Below are 20,119 nucleotides of genomic sequence, written 5' to 3'. Positions count from 1 at the left end.
CCCCACTCCCAACCCCAGGCAAACATTGATCTCATTTCTGTCATTCGAGACTTGTTTTGCCTTTTTAAAGAATTTCACATACTTTTCATATGGTATGTATGATACCATATTTTTGTATCTGGTTTCTTTCATTTAGCATAATGCTTTGAGATGCATCCATGTTGTTGTGTATATTTCTACATTTTTTCTTGTTTTTGTTGCTGAGTTGGATTCCATTGAATGGGTATACCACATTTTGTTTTCCCATTTATCTATTGCTGCACATTTGTGCTGTTGTCAGTTTAGGGCTATTATGAATAAAGTTGCTGCGAACATTTCTGTATAAAAATCTTTTGTGGATATATTTTTGCGTTTCTCTGGGATAAATACCTAGGTGTGTAATTGCTGGGCCCTGTGATAAGTATATATGTAACTTTCTAAGAAACTGCTAAACCTTTTTCAAATTGACAGCATAATTTTACATTCATACCAGCAATATATGAAAGTCTCAAAGTCTTTATTAATTTTTTCACTCAATTTGCTTTGATTTTAATTTGCTGTTCTATTTCTAGCTTCTTAAGTTGGAAGTTTAAATAGTTGGTTTTAGATTTTTCTTCTTATACAATTGTATAAAGCTATACATTTCTGTCCAAGAACTGCTTTAGCTGCATTCCACAGATGTCAATACACTGTGTTTTCATTACCTTTTGGTTCAAAATATTCCCTACATTTTCTCATGATTTATTCTTTGTCCCGTATGTCATTTAGAAGTGTGTTTTTTAATATTTCCAAATATTTTATGCTTTTCTAGTTATTTTCTGGTTGTCTGATTATTATCTAACTTCAGTTCAGTTATGGTCAGAGAATATACTCTGTAAAATTTCAATCTTTTGAAATAAAGAGAAACATCTTTTATAGTCTGTCTTGGGAAATGTTTCACATGCACTTGGAAAGAATGTGGATTCTGCCACATTCTTAAATACTCCTTAAAACGTCAGTTAAGTTAAGGTGGTTGATAGTGTCATTTAGATCTTTTGTACCTGTACTGAGTTTTACCTAGCATTTTTGTGAATTACTGAAAGAGAGGCTTGAAATCTCTATCTATTATTGTGGATTTGTCTATTCTTTCTCTCTTTTTGTCAAATTTGGCTTTGTGTATTTTGAAGCACTATTATCAGGTACATACATATTTATGATTATTATTATCCTCTGGATGTATTCATTCTTTTATTATTATGGAATGTCTTATTTGTCTCTAATAATACTCATTTAAATATTTGTTTTGTCTAATATTAATATAGCTACTCCAGCTTTCTTATGCTCTTTGTTTGCATGGTATATCTTTTTCCATCCTTTTACTCTCAGCCTTTTTGTGTCTTTGTATTTGTAGCATATATCTTGTAAACAACATATAGTTGGTTTTTGCTTTTTATGCAGTCTATCAATCCAGTTGCAGACTCTTGATGGACTAAAGTTCATTTACATTTAATATAGTTATATAATTGAATTTTGCTCTGCTATTTTTCTATTGGTTTTCTATTTATCTCATCTTTTTTTTTGTCATTGTTGTTATTCCTTTGCTACTCCATTATTTCCCCATTCCTGTTTCCTTTTGTGTTAATCAAGTATATTTAGTATTTCATTTTAATCCTCTATTGGCCTTTTAGCTTTACTTACTTGCATTTTTTAGCGGTTTCTTCAGAGATTAAATTAGGCATTTTTAAATGGGCAAAATAGAGTTAATGTTGAATTCCTTCAAGTAAAACAGAAACCATGCCACAGTTCAGTCCTGTTTGTTTTTTGTCATATATTTATATTAATGTACACAATAAACCCAACAATACGGTTTATCATTTTTGCTTTAAATGGGCACATGCCTTTTAAAGACATTTTTTTTTTCCTGTAGATCCAAGTTATCTTTTGGTATTATTTCTTTTTAGCCTGAACAACTTCCTTTAATATTTCTTGTGGTTCAGTTCTGTTGGCAACACATTCTCAGTTTATATTGATCTGAAAATGTCCTTATTTCATACTCATTTTTGAAGTAGAGTTTCATTGTATATAGATTTAGTGCTTGACAATTTGTTTTTCTAGCACTTTAAGTATGTCCTTTCCATATTTTCTGCCCCTGTTGCTTAGCTCTCTCTTGCTTGCTTCCAGGATTTACTCCCTAAATTTCCAGCTGCTCTGCCAGCTCTGAACTCCACCCTCAGCCACCTTAAATCTTCAAGACTGCAGCTGTTTGCTAGTGTTGGGGTGGGAGTGGGGAAGTTGGAAAACACTCTCAGACCAAAACGTTAAACATTTTTATAATTCTTATGCATTGCAGGTACCTTCTTTTAAGAGGAACATCTGCCCCAGTTTCTGCCTCCTTTTGTTCATCTTGCAGGTCCTTCAAATAGTTGTCCTTATATATATATATTTCCAGTTTAATACTCATTATCTGTGGGAGGGTTTGCCCAACCACTTCATGTCTTCATCACAATTGAAGCAGGCATTAATGGTCTCTTAATTTTGCTTATTATTTTTTTCTTTTCCTGTATTAAATTTAACAAACTTTCCTCTATGCCTGTGGATTTTGATTTATAGTTAGAAATACTTTCTCTAGCCTTAAGTTATAAAAGGATTCTCTCATATTTTCTTATAGTGCTTTTATAGTTTCCTTTTTTAAAAATTTAAATCCTTGAATAATTTGGAATTCATTCAAGGGTAGAGTGTCATAAATAGATCTGACTTCATATTTCCATCCCAGATGTCTATCCATTTGTCCCAACACCATTTGTTAAATAGTCCACATCCTATCCTCTAATGTGAAATGTTACTTAGGTATTCAGATCTATTTCTGGACTTTCTTTTCTCTTCCATTGGTCTTCATTTTCATATGCCAGAACCACACTTTTTAACTATCAAGATTGTCTAATATTGTAATGTTCAGGAGTGCTAGAGGTTCCTTTTGAGAATTTTTATGGTTCTTGTTGGTTTATTTTTTCATGTAAATTTTATAGTCAACTTGGGTGGTTTTACTGACATGATGAAAGGATTTATAAATGAACCTGGAGGAAATTGACATCTTTATGAGGTTGGAATTCATTGAGAACATGACATATTTTTCATTTGTTAAAATCTTCTTTTGTGTTCCTCTAATTGCTTTAAAACTTTCTTCATACAGATCTTCCACAATTCTTGCTAAATTTGTGAATTTTACTGTTTTTTGTTGCCATTATGAATGTGGTCTTTTCTTTCATTATACCTTGTAACTAGTTGCCTTGTTATATAAAACTATATGTATATATATATATGTACATCAGTATTATATTTTATATATATATACAATTTTGTGTTATCTTTGATAAAATTTGTTGTCAGCATTTGTTTACTCTCTTGATTACTCGTATGGCTCCCCATCTTTCCCATGTATTGAAATTTTTTTTGTTTGTTTGTTTTGAGATGGAGTTTTGCTCTTGTCACCCAGGCTGGAGTGCAATGGTGCGATCTCGGCTCACCGCAACCTTCTCCTCCCGGGTTCAAGCAATTCTCCTGACTCAGCCTCCGGAGTAGCTGGGATTACAGACATGCACTGCCATGTCTGGCTAATTTTTGTATTTTTAGTAGAGATGGGGTTTTGCCATGTTGCCCAGGTCTTAAATTCTATTTTAAGAATTCTATTTTATTAAATTCTATTTTAAGGCACCTGGCCTTAAATTCTATTTTAAAATATAATATTTTTGGCCGGGCACCGTGGCTCACCATCTATAATCCCAGCGCTTTGGGAGGCCGAGGCAGGCAGATAACCTGAGGTTGGGAGTTTGAGACCAGCCTGACCAACATGGAGAAACCCTATCTCTACTAAAAATACAAAACTAGCCGGCCGTGGTGGCACATGCCTGTAATCCCAGCTACTCGGGAGGCTGAGGCAGGAGAATCACTTGAACCCGGGAGGCAGAGGTTGCGGAGAGCTGAATTTGTGCCATTGAGCTCCAGCCTGGGCAACAAGAGTGAAACTCCATCTCAAAAAAAATATATATATGTGTGTGTGTGTGTGTGTGTGTGTGTGTGTGTGTGTGTGTATAATATTTTTCCCTCTACCTTCTTTTATTTTCTTCCTTATACATTCAATAGGACATAACGTATTCTAAAATATGAATTTGAATGTTTAGTACATGTATTTTCCTTCTTGTTGTAAATAATAAAAATGTTTATAGGGACAATGCTTGGGGTACAGGTTTGTCTCTGTCTTATAGGTTTTAATATGTGGCATTTCAATTTTTAATATCTTCTAAATGTCTTTTGTATTCTTATTTTCTCTTCCTCTTTGGTTCAGTTTCTTGCAGATTCTTCTTTAAGGATGTTTGTAGTAACATTTGTGGTATCTGACTTGGCAAGTTGCAAGTATTGTACTACATCTCTCACATTAGTTAATGTTTGGTTCAGTTTCTTGTAGATTCTTCTTTAAGGATGTTTGTAGTAACATTTGTGGTATCTGACTTGGCAAGTTGCAAGTATTGTACTACATCTCCCACATTAGTTACGCTTGAGCTGTACATTTCCTTTCAGATCCTCTAGTAATTCAAAGAGACTCACTCAGGTTCAGGCAAATATAAGAAGCTTCTTGTGAATGGAATGGCTTAGCTAATATTTCTAAAATGACTGGAGCAATGACTTACTGTTTCTAAGGCTTGAGGGACTTGGGCACACAGGCAAAAAATCACTCCTGCTAGAGGTATGACGGTGAAAGCTGACTAGCAGCTGTTTGTGCCTCTGGTGGGGAGTAGGACTGGGGACTTCCAGACCTTGCAGGCACTTATTAGGGAATACAACATCATCAGGAAAGGGGCTACGTGAGCAAGGTTGGATGCTCCAGGGAAAGATGGACTAATGACCCTGAGAGGCTTTCCTCCCAGAATCTGGGTGATGCTCATTCTCGTCATGCTTCTTTAGAACATGTTTTTATTTTCACATGTTTTCACAGATTTTAAACGGGAATTTGGGAAGGCAGTCTCCAGTCACTTCCACCCTACTTTTTTTCCTGGAAGTGTTCTCTAAATCATATTCACATCTATTCTCATTTACTTGGCTCTAGTGGTTTCTGGGACATTGGTTAGAGGTCAGACTTTGAAAACTGCCCTTTCTTTGACTTTAAGTTCTGATTTGGTCTATTTGTCTCTGGAGAACTCTTCTCTCTCCTAGGTGGTGTCTTTGTAGGGACCATCTGTCTCTGTTGCTGGGTGGAACCTGGAACCTGGTTAAGTCTGGCCAGCGGAGGGTCTATGCCTTGAGGAGGGCACAGGTAGCACCAGGAATAGATGCCATCCTGGCAGTGTCCCTGGGAAATGTGGTCTCCCCTTTGGAGATTTGGCTGTTGCATGAGGTGCTAACTTGAGTGCAGGTGCTGCTACTCATTACTTACTGCAGCTTCCCTAGAAGCCTTTGTGATCAGGAGGGTAGGACCTATGGAGGAGACAGATCAGGAGAGTGCATTGTTTCCACAGCAGCAGTTTGCCCTGCCTAGCCTTTGTGGTGAGATGCAAGGAGACTTCTTTCTCTATTGGGGAAGGTAATTTGCTCTGAGGCCATTTTCACTATTAAAATACCCATAAGGCAGGGAGGAAAACCCCTTTTTAGGCCATAGAGAAGCAGAGAGGAAGGAAGCAAGGGTGGGGAAAGCTGCTGCTCTCCCCTGGCAGTTCTGAACAGTGGATACATGAATGTGGGGTGGAAGGAGGCTGTTAAAAATGTCTTCATACAAAGAGGCATGTAATTTCCTCCTGGTGGGCATGGCTTTATTCCGTATCAGATGTCATTTTGATCTGCCTGTCCCATCATTGGTCAGGCTTCCTCTGGAAAAGAGAGAATGATGGAAGTAAGAGGTGGGAGGCTAGAATGTCAGGCCGAAATAGCAGCGATGGTCTGCTGTCTCATTTGCTTGAGATCTGTATGAAGACTTGAAAAATCCCACAAATATGCAATTACAGATTTTTATAAAAGCACCTATAACTTTATAATTTAAAGTTGATATTAAAATATATTGCCTTTTTAAACTCTTTTAATGCCTGTTTACATGAGGACATTTTTAACAGCCTCCTGCAACCCTACATTCACACACACATAGTTTAGGACAGACATTATTTAATCTGATATGCTCATTTGTCACACAAAAGGTGAGCAGCTCAGAAAAAGCCTGAAGCAAGGAGGAGCTCTTGCCTGTAGCAGCCTCATGACCATTTCTGCTCTTGGACTTGGCTACTTTGAGGTTTTTCAAGTCCTCAAGGCCTTTGTTCTTTAGTTTTCAGGGCTACTACGGCTGGATAGTTTACCAGAAAAGGTCCACTTCTTCTACTTTTAACGGTCAAGTTGTTTAACTGAATTGCTTGTTTCTGTCCCAAGTGAGTGTGTCTATGTGTTTGCGCTTGCAGACCCAGTATTTTTGCAGCTTGGGATTATAACAAAAGATACAAGATTTTTTTTTTTTTTGAGGCAGAAGAGAAAAAGGTAAATAAATTAGAGAATTGTCTTAGCCAATTTTATGTTGTGATAACAGAATACCACAGACTGGATAATTTGTAAAGAATACAGATGTATTTCTTACAGTTCTGGAGGCTGGGAAGTCCAAGATCAAAGGGTCTGCATCTGGTGAGGGTCTTCTTGCTGCATCATCCCATGGCAGAAGGCAGAAGGGCAAAAATGTGCACATGAGAGAGCAAGGGCAAAGAGGCCTGAACTCACCTTTTATCAGGAAAACATTCCTGAGATATTGGCATTAATGCCTCGCAAAGGCAGTATCTTCATGGCTTAATTACCTCCTAAGGGTCCCCCCTCTTAATACCATGATAATGCCAGTTAAATTTCAACATGACTTTTGGAGGGAACATTCAAACCATAGCAAGGATAGCATATGATGGAAGATTCAGGGAAGAAAAAGGAAGGGCCAGTTTTTATTAAAATTGTGATAAAGTACATATCACATAAAAGATACCATCTTAACTATTTTAAGTTCAGTGGAATTAAGTATACTCACAGTGTTACACAACATTATCATTATTCATCTCCAGAACTCTTTTCATCTTGCAAAACCGAAACTCTATATCCATGAAATACCAACTCCCCATTTCAGTCTTCCCCTCAGCCCCTGCCTCATAAAAGTGGATCACACAGTATTTGTCTTTTTATGACTGAATTGTTTCACCTTGCATAATGACTTCAAGGTTTATATATGTTGTAGAATGTGACAAAATTTTCTTCCTTTTTAAAGCTGATTAATATTCCATCACATGTAAATACCACATTTTACTCTGAACTGACAGGTTGTTTGACTGAATTACTTGTTTCAGTCCCAAACGTGTGTGTGTGTGTGTGTGTGTGCGCGTGTGTGTGTACAGACCCAGTATTTTTGACAGCGTAGGAATATAAAAAAAGATATAAACTATTTTTTTTTAGAGACTGTCTACTTATCTGGCAAATGGCATTTGGGTTGCTTCCACCTCTTGGCTGTTGTGAATAGTGCTGCTATGAACATGGGTAGGCAAATATGTCCTTGAGAACCTGCTTTCAATTCTTTTATACATATACCTAGAAGTGGCTTTGTTGGATCATATGGCAGGTCTATTGTTAATTTTTGAGGAGTCTTCATACTGTTTTCCATAGGGATTGCACCATTTTACAATCTCATCAACAGTGCACAAGTGTTCCAATTTCTCCACATCTTCATCAACATTTGTTATTTTAGGTTTTTTTAAAAAATAGTAGCCGTCCTAATGGGTGTGAGGTCATCTCTTTGTGGTTTTGATTTGCATTTTTCTAATGATAAGTGATGTTGAGCATCTTTTCATAGCTCATTGGCCATTTATATTTCATCTTTGGAGAAATATCTACTCAAATCCTTTGGTCATTTTTTAATTAGGTCATTTAATTTTTTATTATTGAGTTGTAGGAGTTCTTAGTCTTGTCACCCTTGTGGAAAATAATTTGGCCCTATATGCAAAAGTTTACTTCTGGGCTCTCTATTCTATTCCATTGGTCTATATGTGTCTTTATGCTAGTACCACCTTGATATGCTTTGTCTGTGTCCCACCCAAATCTCATCTTGAATTGTAGTTCCCACAATCCCAACATGTGGTGGGAGGGCCCTGGTGGGAGATAATTGAGTCATGGAGATGGTTTCCCCCATGCTGTTCTGGTAATAGTAAGTTCTCATGAGATCTGATGGTTTCATTAGGGGCTTTCCCCTTCGCTTCACTCTCATTCTTCTCCTTCCTGCTGCCATATGAAGAAGGACATGTTTGCTTCCCCTTCTACCATAATGGTAATTTTTCTGAGGCCTTCTCCAGCCATGCTGAACTGAACTGTGAATCAATTAAATCTATTTCCATGATAAATTACCAGTCTCAGGTATGTCTTTGTTAGCAGTGTGAGAATGGACTGATACACACCTATTTTGATTACTGTAGCTTTGTAATAAATGTCAATATCAGGAAGTATGAGACCTCACAATTTGTTTTTTTTTTTTTAAGATTGTTTTGGCTATTTGGGGTCACTTGAAATTCCATCTGAATTTTAGAATGGATTTATATATTTTTGTAAAAAATGTCATTGGGAGTGTGATAAGGATTGCACTGAATCTGTAGATCACCCTGGGTAGTACGACATCTTAATAATATTAAACCTTTCAATCCCTGAACACAGGTATGAAAAAATTCAGCTATTTGCTTGTCATTTACTCTCTTCATTGTCCTGTTACCATTGTCTCCTTCTGTACATCAGAGTGACAGCTCTAGAATGGTGGTGACAAACTACAACCTCCAGTACTTGGGCCTCATGTTACCTGAAACTATTCTCAAGAATATGGACATAAAGCTGGGTCTTGAAATGTAGTTTCACAATTTATCTCTAGGCCTGTTTCTCTGAAACTCTAAATACCAGAACTTGCTTAAAAAGCTTGCGTTTTTGAACTCTGGTTTGCTGAAGACCAGAATGTTAAATGTCACATTGAAATGGAAAAAAAAAATCAAGGCCAGTAAGATAGAAGGGCTCTTTACTTTTCATATTGTTCATCATGTTTCTTCCTGTTGTAAATGGTTTGCTTTTTAGGTATGTCTTCACTGGGATTTATATTTTTGAAGCTTTGATTAAAATATTGGCAAGAGGTTTCATTCTGGATGAGTTTTCTTTCCTTCGAGATCCATGGAACTGGCTGGACTCCATTGTCATTGGAATAGCGTAAGAATGTTAAAGATGTTTTTGAAGAGACTTGGGTGGGAAAGAAGCCCCTTTGCTTCCATCAGAGCTCTGTGTGGATTCATTTGAGTGGCTGAGTATGCCCTAGTAATGCCTAGAGCTCTGAGTGCTGTGTTGGTTGGCCCTGAACAGCACATGCAGCCAATTGACCAGATGCCTCCACACACAAACCCATTTCTAGGTCAACACTCAAGTTCTTGTTCCTTCAGCCATTTACTCACCAAAACTGGCCTGTTATGGGCCAGGCTTTATGCAAGATACAGAGTGTGCCAATGAAATACAAAAAAAAAAAAAAAAAAAAAAAAAAAAAGACATGTTTTTCTATCTTATGAAGCTCACAGTCCAGAGGGGAAGAGTGACAATTAATGACCCTTAAAATATAGTATGATGAGTACCAGGATAGGGGCTGTACATGTATTAAGCTGTCAGAGGATATAGGAAGAACAAAGCAAAGCAGTCTAAAAAATCTTTGACTACTACAAGGTTCCAAAGAGCTTTACTCCTGTTTACTTCTAGAAGTTCTGTAGTTTTGGCTTTTATGTTTCAGTCCATGGTCCATTTTGAGTTAATTATTATGTATGGTATAAGATGTAAGGTGAAGGTTGAGGCTCTTCCTGCAGGAAAGACACTGATTTGGAATCTGAATGATGAAATGGAGTAAGCAAAAGAAAAAACGAGAAATGCAATGACACATTGCCAGCACAACAATAGTAAACCTAGCATCATTTAATCTGTACCAGGCATTATGTTAAGCACTTTGCATATTTTTTCCTATTTAATATTCACAAAAGCACTTGGAGGTAGGTGCTAGTAATTTCAGTTTGATATTTGAAGTTCAAAGGTTGTGTGCTCTTAGTTATTGAAAGGTGGTGAAGCACAGTGGTTTAGAGTGTGACTCTGGAGCTACACTGCCTGGCTGCACATTCAGGCTTGACCATGTAGTGGCTGGAGACTTTAGTGAAGTGCCTTGGGGCATGGAACTTGTCAGCCACTCAGTAAATATTTGAGAGGACTTCTATTATTCATTAGCCACAACTACATGGACTATTTCAAGGAGTCTTCATCTGTGTCCACATATGAAGGTAAACTGAGAACAGCCTCCTCTGCAGTTCATATCAAGAACAGTGGTATGCCAGATCCTAAGATAAAGGTGAGGCTGTCGATTTCACCTCGGAAGTCACAAGCCCCAGGCTGAGCTTACTTGTGGCTTTTGTGGAGATGTGCAGTGCAGCTGCAGGACTGAGCAAGCCCATGCTTTCCTTGTGCTTTCTCTTGTAGGATTGTGTCATGTATTCCAGGAATCACCATCAAACTGTTGTCCCTGCGTACCTTCCGTGTGTTCAGAGCTTTAAAAGCAATTTCAGTAGTTTCACGTAAGTCACTCTCACTTTCCACACTGGCTCCTATCTAGAAAGAATGTTAATTTGTATTTAAATTTTTTCAAAATGTCATCATGTAAACCAAAAACAAACAAACCCTGCTTTACAAATTTATCTGATGGCCCAACTGATAATTATTGAGCACCTAATATGTCCAGGCACTGTGCTAACTGCCTGAGATCTAGTAGTAAGCAAATGGATACAGACTCATGGAGTTTTACCTTCTAGGGTAGGGGGTGGGGACACAGACACGAAACAACAACTATAATAAATAAGTACATTATGTAGCATGTGAGCAAGTGCTATGTGCCAGGGAAAATATAAAGAAAAAGTAGACACCATAGAGGCTATGGGAAGTCACAGGGTATAGGGGAAGCAGGTTGCAGTTTTAAACAGAGTGATCAGGATAGTTGTCATTGAGGTGAGACGTGGCAGAGATTTGAAGATGGCAAGGGAGTGACACAAGCAGATATATGGGAAAGAGTATTCGGAGCAGGGGAAACAGCCAGCACAGAGGTTGAGTAGGAAGGATGAAGATGGGACTGGAGGGGAGACAGTGAGGGGCCAGGTAGAGGTGAGATCATAGAAGTGAAGGGGGGCCGGATGCAGTCACTCACGCCAGTAATCCTAGCACTTTGGGAGGCCAAGGCGGAGAGATAACTTGAGGCCAGGAGTTTGAGACCAGCCTGGCCAATATGGTAAAGCCTTCTCTCTACAAAAATACAAAAATTAAGGCCAGGCGCAGTGGCTCACGCCTGTAATCCCAACACTTTGGAAGGCTGAGGCAGGTGGATCACCTGAGGTTGGGAGTTTGGTACCAGCCTGATCAACATGGATAAACCCCATCTCTACTAAAAATACAAAAGTAACCAGGTGTAGTGGTGCATGCCTGTAATCCCAGCTACTTAGGAGGCTGAGGCGGGAGAATCACTTGAACCTGGGAGAGGGAGGTTGCGGTGAGCCTAGATTGCCCCATTGCACTCTGGCCTGGGGAACAAGAGCAAGACTCCGTCTCAGAAAAAAAAAAAAAAAAAAAAAAAAAAATTAGTCAGGTGTGGTGGTGGGTACATTTAATCCCAGCTACTCGAGAGGCTGAGGCAGGAGAATTGCTTGAACCTGGGAGGAAGAGGCTGCAGTGAGCTGAGATTGTGCCATTGCACTGCAGCCTAAGGTAAAAAAAAAAAAAAAAAAAAAAAAAAAAAAAAGAACAAGAAGAAGAACTGAAGGGGAGTTTTGTAGGCACAGGGAGGATCTAGGCTTCACTCTGAAGAAATGAGAGCTGTGGTGTGGAGAATGGAATGTAGGGGAGAAGATGGGAGAAGCAGGAAGACCTCCTACTACAGGGAGCATGGTGGACTAAAGATCCCGGCTTCCACCTCTCTGGATTCCCTACTGCATCCATCCACATGCCAAGATCATGCCTGCCCTGCACAGTGTGTGTGGGTTCTAGTGCTGGCCTATTCCTGAAGTATATGGGATTCTTCTAATAGGAAACTTTGGCTCAGGGACTCTCCAGTGACCTGGCTGAGACTCCGACAGCTGAACTGCAGTCTGAGGTTCTTCCTATCCAGTCCTCCTCCCTTGTCTCTCTCTCGGACGTCAAACCTGAGCTGCAGTCTGAAGTCTCTCCCTGCCACTCCTGCTCCCCGCACTCATCTTTCACAGGCATCCTCCCAACCCCCACAAATCTCTTGCACATCTGATCTCAGAATATCTGCTCCTCAAAACCCAAACTGACACAAGAGACCGTAATCGAAGCAAGGGATGGCGGTGCTCTCTGATCAGGTAGTGGTAGTGGAGTTGGTAGACACTGGTCTGATTCTGTGTCAATCTGAAGGTACAAACAATAGCATTTCCTGACTGATAAATTGTATACATGGTGTGAGCAAAAGAGAGGAGTCAAAAATGACTTTTATGTCTGATGTCACTGATTGAGACAGAGAAGGCTGTGAGAGGAGCAGGCCTTGGGGTCAGATTACAAGCTAGCTTTGAACATGTTGTGTTTGAGATGGCTGTGAGACCACCAAGGGAAAGGATTCAGTAAGCAATTAGGTGTATATGAGTCTGGGATCCCAGGGATGAGTCAGAGCTGGAGATACCATTTCAGGCATCAAGGGTCTATAGATGATATTTAAAGCCATGAGATCTGAAGAGATCACCAAGGAAATGAGCATTGATGGAGAATAGAAGAGGACCAAGGCCTGAGCCCCAGGGCATTGAAACATGAAAGGGAGAAGAGGAGAAAACAGGGAATGAGATGAGCAGCAGGCACCTGTGAAGTAGGAGGGAAACCAAAGGTGGTCTTCTGGAAACCAGGTGAGGAAGGCACTTTAGCCCTTCGGATCAGGATGAAGCCAAGGTTGGGTGTGAACATGAATTTCAGTTTATGAAAAATAAGGTTATTACACACACCTTTTTTCTCTCCTCCCCCTTTCCTCCCTTTTGTTTACTAAAACAAACAAACAAAACAGTTTGTTATCTTCCCTCTCTAGACTCCTTTCCCCCCACCTTCCCCCCTTCCCTTCTTTTCTGTTCTATCAGTGGCTTTGGCAAACTATAAAAAGACATGGGAACTATTTAGTTGTGCTGATGATATAGACATAAACTATACCATATGGCCCCAATACCTAAACTCCAGGCAATTAGAGTCCTTTCAAACAGAAGCAGTAGGTTATTTTTTGAAACTTCATGAAAGCAACTGAATAGTGATAAAGAAACTGGTAGTCAGAGGACACTTTATGTATAATTTATGTCTTTTCCTTCTCCTCCTTCTCCTTCTCCTTCTCCTTCTCCTTCTTCTTCATTTCAAGTAGGGCTTTGTTTTCCCAGGTAGATTTAGGAGCTTTCTGCATGAGCTGAGCCCCTTTTATTTTCACGTAAGTAAATACACATTCTGGCAGTCATTTAGCAGCTTTCGTGTCCCCTTCATTATCTCCACACAGGTGAATATGGTCTCTATTTTGGTCCATGAAATGCACTGAGATGCCTGGATGCTTTTTGGAAGTAAGGGTGCAAGGTACAATCTTTTATGAGACTATGAAAAAATGATCCAGGAATCACAATCATCACTCATCCACATTTCTTGCTTTGGAGAAGCCTCTTGTTATAGGTTAAAATCTGCCTTGGGTGATGCTGTAGTAACCTCTAGTTTACCTTCAATTGGTGATATAGTAAGTGTCCCAGCTTAGCCTCCAGGTTCCTGCTATCTGGTGTCATACTTTGTGGGAAGCTCATCCACTGAGGGCTTGGCCTCCCACTGTATGCTGCCATGGGCTCTCACCTCTACACTGATGAAATGAAATTTTGTCACTTAGTGTCATTCCATGCATTGCAATCACATCTGAGAGTTTATCTCTCCAGCTATCTTGAGAGCAAAGCCCATGACTCAGTGGATTGCTGAAGTTGACTCCTTCTTTTTCCAGCTCTGTTCCGTGACATCATGTTGGTAGCTTGAAATCTAGCATGGTAGTGAGTGGGGATCAGGATCTAGACCACAGAATTCAGAAAACAAGGAAACCTATACATGCCATAGATCAGGGCTCTCCTGCCTCCCGCTTGAAGAGCCAGTTTTAAACATCTACTAGCCTGCCACAAGATTATTTATTTTGTAACTTTGGCAGCTTAACAGTGTGCCATGGACATAGTAGGTGCTTAATAAATACTTCTTGAATGAATGAATAAATGAAAAGAAAACACCCTATTCTAACTGGTAATCTGAGTTTTCCCTCCCAGGATATCCTTATAATTTGGGTTTAGACAAAACTCCTTCTTCATCCCCTATACCCCACAATTTAGCTGTGTTTCATGGTACTCATGTACTTTGACAGTAGACAGTATCTACTAAATGTTAAATACAGGTCTTTCTCATTCTCTAGTGTGGCCCCAGCTTAGGTGGTGTCTTTGCAACTGTCCTCAACCTATGCCTTCTTGAGTCCGTGTGGCATGTTTCTACTCAAAGCCTCCTTGCTTGCTCCTCATAGCAGCACTGAGGCAGGCATAGGGCAGCAATAGAGAGATTGAGTCTCAAACTTGTTGACTACTTTGAAGACACTCAGCTTCCAAGGCACAGAGTTGGAGCGCACACTAAAGGTATCAGAATCATAGGCTAGGCTGGAGTCCAGTTCCAGCCTGCAATTTGACAGTTTCCGAGACCTCAGTTGCTCCTGCCTTGGCCTTTGTGAGTGTCTGGCTCAGGGGGATGGGCTTCTCCCCATGCCTGTCCTCTTTCTCAGGTCTGAAGGTCATCGTGGGGGCCTTGCTGCGCTCTGTGAAGAAGCTGGTCAATGTGATTATCCTCACCTTCTTTTGCCTCAGCATCTTTGCCCTGGTAGGTCAGCAGCTCTTCATGGGAAGCCTGAACCTGAAATGCATCTCGAGGGACTGTAAAAATATCAGTAACCTGGAAGCTTATGGTAAATACCCAACCTTTCACTCCTTAGTTTTTGCATGGTTAACTTTTCCTTATCCTCACTTGTCCTGCCTTCACACCTCCCTTACAGAGTCTCTTAGGAGCAAGGGAGGACTTCATCCATCCAGGGTGTTCCTGTGGGCAGATGTATTTCCTAGAGAATTGCCTTATTCTTTGGGTTGCCATGGAGAAGGAAAGTCTTGAAACTACATCCACAAGAGCAATTCTATGCTGTCCCATCCCTTTGCCATTTAGATCTCTGCTCACTTCTTTGTAATGATTTGCGGAAGTTTTCAGAATACTTGGATTTGGCCAGCGATAATCAACAGCTTCCCAGCCCCGCTCCTCAAGTATTTCTTCAATGACTCTTTTTTTTTTTTTTTTTTTTTTTTTTTTTAAGATGGAGTCTAGCTCTGTCACCAGGCTGGAGTGCAGTGGCACGATCTCACCTCACTGCAACCTCTGCCTCCCAGGTTCAAGTGATTCTCCTGCCTCAGCCTCTCGAGTAGCTGGGATTACAGGCCTGTGCCTCCACACCCAGCTAATTTTTGTATTTTTAGTAGAGATGGGGCTTCACCATGTTGGCCAGGATGATCTCTATCTCCTGACCTCGTGATCTGCCCACCTCAGCCTCCTAAAGCTCTGGGATTACAGGTGTGAGTCACCATGCCTGGCTAACAACACTTCTTTCAATGCCCACCCTCTCTATGCTGAGGTTGACCCTACACCTACTCCATCTACACTCTCTTGAGGTCTGTCACAGGATGGGTCTCTGTCCAGCTTCCCCCAGGGAGGATTTTCGGTTCAGTATTATTTACCGAGAGGCAAAGTGGTGGTGGTGATGTCACTGCTTCCTTCTCCAACTTCTCCTTCCTTCTTCTTTTCCCTCCCTTTTTCTTGCTCCTTCTAGAGGTCTTGGGCCCCAGTTTCTCTCTGGACACACCCCCTTTAATCATTTTAGAAGATGTAGAAACATCCATTTTCAAGCATAGTCTGCATACTTACTATTCTCTTTCCTTTCGATTTTTTTTTTCAAATCTGAATTTATGATTTTTTCCTCTCTCAGACCATTGCTTTGAAAAGAAAGAAAATTCGACTGAATTCAAAATGTGTGGCATCTGGATGGTTAAGAGGTAAGAGGTTTATAATCTTCATTTTCATCCCAAGAAGAGTACCTCTAGACCTTTTAGAATGGTGTGGCAAATAGTCTTTATCTAATGACTGGTGGACACAGTGATGATAGTTCTCATATAATTATTTCATGTGTCTAAACAGGTTTAGACTTGTGTTATTAAATTTAAAAAACATTTCCTGGTGTTTAAGGCAGCTTTCCTCCCTAGTTATGTTAAATTGGAAGCTTGTAAGAAACCTACTGAAACAGTGATATTTCAACTTTATGGAGTAGGTATTCAAGACTTTCAAAGCTGAGAAGGGATGTTATGACTGAGAGCCCTGTGAAGCCCTTGTTTCCTGTTCAGTGGCATTCTCCTGCTGCAAGAGTATCTGAACATGCTTCTTCTCTTTGTTGACCTGTTGACAACTATTGCCTCTAATTACAAACACAGTTGAACATACATCCATGCACACTTGCCCCAACAGCTACTGGCCCTCTGGTCCTATGGGGAAACTCTTTTTCCTTTCAGGATAGCAGTGCTTTCTGTGGTGAAAGATTCAATTCAGTGAAGATTTATTGAGTGTATTTCAAATTAAGATAATATGCAAGGTACTCTGATGAAACAGATGACATTCATTCCTAAATTACAAATAGATAAAAGAATCTACAGAGTGTCAAGCCCTGAGTTAGCCTCAAAGAATGCAATTATGAACAAGGCAGCTCCACGCTTTTGGAATTGATGTCTTCTAGGGAAGACAGATGCACAGAAAATGCAGTTATATGTTGCATAATGACATTTAGGTTGATAATGGATGACACATATGATACTGTCCCTATAGAATTATGATACTGTATTTTTACAGTGCCTTTTCTGTGTTTAGATACACAAATTCCTACCATTGTATTACAGTTGCTTACAGTATTCAGTCCAGTAACACACTGTACAGGTTTGTAGCCTAGGAACAATAGGCTATGCCACTTAGTCTAGGTGTATAGTAGGCTATACCATCTAGGCTTGTGTGTACACTCTATGGTGTTTACACAACAAAATTGCCTAACTACACATTTCTCAGAATGTGTTCCTGCTGTTAAGCAATGCATGACTACTAGAAAGTGTGATGAGTGTTATAAGGGTGATGTGCAGGTACTGAGAGGTATGATGGGGGTGTGACCTTGTCTGGAGAATTAGGGAAGGCTTCTCTCCATTTGCAAGACACAATAGGCTTTAATCTAATATGAGACTTACTGAGTTTTCTAGAATGATTCTCAACAGAACGCACTGCATTGAACTTGCTGAGGATCATTCTAGAAAGAAAAACTGTCTTCCACGAAACTGGTCCCTGTTGCCAGAAACGTTCCCAACATTTTGGCACCAGGGACCGATTTCATGGAAGATAATTTTTTCATGGGCAGGAAGTGGTGGTGGTTTTGGGATGAAACTGTTCTACCTCAGATCATCAGGCATTAGTTAGATTCTCATAAGGAGCATGCAACCTAGATCCCTCACATGCACAGTTCACAACAGGGTTCACACTCTTACGAGAATCTAATGCTCACCACTGATGTGACAGGAGGTGGAGCTCAGGCGGTAATGCTCACTCGCCCGCTGCTCACTTGCTGTACAGCCCAGTTCCTAACAGGCCATGAACCAGTACTGGTCTGGGGCCCGGAGTTGGGGACCCCTGTCTTAAAGGGAGCCCAACAGCTGCTGCGTATAGCACTTCTTTTACCCCTCACACAGGCAGACAGGTGTGGTTACCACAGGCAAAATCCAAGGTGGGGTGTATAACCTAGTCATGCAGAAGCAGCAGCCTTGTTTCCAACTAGTCCTTTTTTTTCCCCCAAGTCTTTTGCCTCCAAAGTCTCTTATTACAATACTATACTGCTATCAAAGGTCCAAAAAAACTATTTTAGCTGTTGAAAACTCAAACAACACCATGCACAAAATGAATCAAGTGTGATATGTATATGACAATAGAGAGTGGTGGGGAAAGTAGAGAGGCAGAGGACACATGCCATGCTTAACAGCAGTCAAACTTGAGGGTTTTTTTTTTTATTTCAATAGGTTTTGGGGGAACAGGTGGTACTTGGTTACATGAATAAGTTCTTTAGTGGTGATTTCTGAGATTTTGGTGCATGAACTGGTCTTTTTAGCTTTTATTTTAAGTTCAGGGCTACATGTGCAGGTTTGTTATATAGGTAAATTTGTGTACAGATTATTTCATCACCCAGGTATTAAATCTAGTACCCATTAGCTATTTTTCCTGATTCTCTTCCTTCTTTCAACCTCCACCATCCAGTAAGTCCCAGTATCTATCGTTCCCCACTGTGTGTCCATGTGTTCTCACCATTTATCTCCCATTTACAAGTAAGAACATGTAGTATTTGGTTTTTCTGTTCCTGCATTAGTTTGTTAAGGTTAATGGCCTCCAGCTACATCCATGTTCTCGCAAAGTAATAGAACTCTTTCTTTTTATGGCTGCATAGTATTCCACGGCATACATGTACCACATTACCTTTATCCAGTCTGTCACTGATGAGCATTCAGGTTGCCTCCATGTCTTTGCTATTGTGAGTAGTGTGGCAATGAACACTCACGTGCATGTGTCTTTACAATATAATGGTTTATATTCCTTTGGGTATATACCCAGTAATGGGCTTGCCGGGTCAAATGGTAGTTCTGTTTTTAGGTCTTTGAGGAATTGCCACAGTTTTCCACAATGGTTGAGCTAATTTGCACTCCCAACAACAGTGGATAAATGTTCCTTTTTCTCCGCATCCATGCCAGCATATGTTATTTTTTGACTTTTTAATGTAGCCATTCTGACTGGTGTGAGATGGTATCTCATTGTGGTTTTGATTTGTATTTCTCTAATGATCAACGGTGTACAACTGATCTTTATAGGGCTCTTGTCTCTAAGTTTATGTGCCAGGCACATCTCTCTCAGTCTAGGTACAATATAAATGCTCCAGAGTTTTATGGTAAACCAACTCCTAGTACACAGCATTCCACACTGATCACAACATGCTCGCTTCTGAGGAAATGGCACTCTGAGAAGGCAGGTCTGTGATGATCTTCCCAGGCAGGCTTTGGTCTGTTCAGGGCCCAGACTAGTCTTCACCCTCCGGTCACTGCTTCCTCCCCTGCTGACTAATTCATAGTGACTACAACTCAGATCTGAAGTCTAAGTAGGAGGTTCCAGTAGATAAAGAGAAAGAGTGAACAATTCCAGACAGTAGGCACAGCAAAGGTGAGCATAAGGTCTTGGAGCACAAGAGCATGTAGGGAATGATAAGAAGCCCAGCAGCTTTTTGGGCAGACAGGCAAGAGAGCAGGCAGGAACAGAGACAAGGGCCAACCATGAAGGACCTGATAGCTCATCAGTGCCAACGATTTTGGTCTTGATCACAAAGGAAGCAGGAGACATGGAAAGGTTTTAGGGCAGGCAGATGACCTGGGCAGATTAGACATATTTTAAATGCCACCATGGCTTCTGTGTAGAGAATGGATGCATAGAATAGATGAGGAAGCCAATTACAAGACTGTGGTAGAAAGAATAAGGAAATGGGCTAAATGCCCCACTTGAAAGGCACACAGTAGAAAGCTGGATAAAAAAGCAAGACCCAATGGTATGCTGTCTTCAAAAGACTCATCTTACATGTAATGACACCCATAGGCTCAAAATAAAAGAAATGGAGGAAAATATACCAAGCAAATGGAAATCGGATAAAAAGCAGGAGTTGCAATCTTAATTTCAGACAAAACAGACTTTAAACCAACAAAGATAAAAAAAATAGATAAAGAAGGGCATTACAAAATGGTAAAAGGTTCAATTCAACAAGAAGACTTAACTAATCGAAAGGTATATGCACCCAAGACAGGAGCACCTAGATTCATAAGGCAAGTTCTTAGAGACCTACAAAGAGGCTTAGACTCCCACACGAGAATAGTGGGAGACTTCAACACAGCACTGACAGTATTAGACAGATCACTGGGGCAGAAAATTA

The 20,119-nt window shown here is 40.2% G+C and overlaps 1 protein-coding gene across 1 annotated transcript in view; it reads left to right on the top strand.

Annotated features, from left to right (window-relative positions):
- SCN11A (sodium voltage-gated channel alpha subunit 11) overlaps positions 1-20,119 on the top strand; it is a 107,504-nt gene that overhangs the window by 7,146 nt on the left and 80,239 nt on the right. The window contains 4 exon segments of the mRNA XM_050778352.1: positions 9,064-9,192; positions 10,489-10,583; positions 14,822-15,001; positions 16,064-16,130. Of these exon segments, the coding sequence (XP_050634309.1) occupies positions 9,064-9,192; positions 10,489-10,583; positions 14,822-15,001; positions 16,064-16,130 (471 nt within the window).

Source organism: Macaca thibetana, chromosome 2 (assembly GCF_024542745.1).
Source record: "Macaca thibetana thibetana isolate TM-01 chromosome 2, ASM2454274v1, whole genome shotgun sequence".
NCBI classification, from domain to species: Eukaryota; Metazoa; Chordata; class Mammalia; order Primates; family Cercopithecidae; genus Macaca; species Macaca thibetana.
Note: the sequence above shows the minus strand (reverse complement) of the source record. Positions and strands in the feature narration are given on the sequence as shown.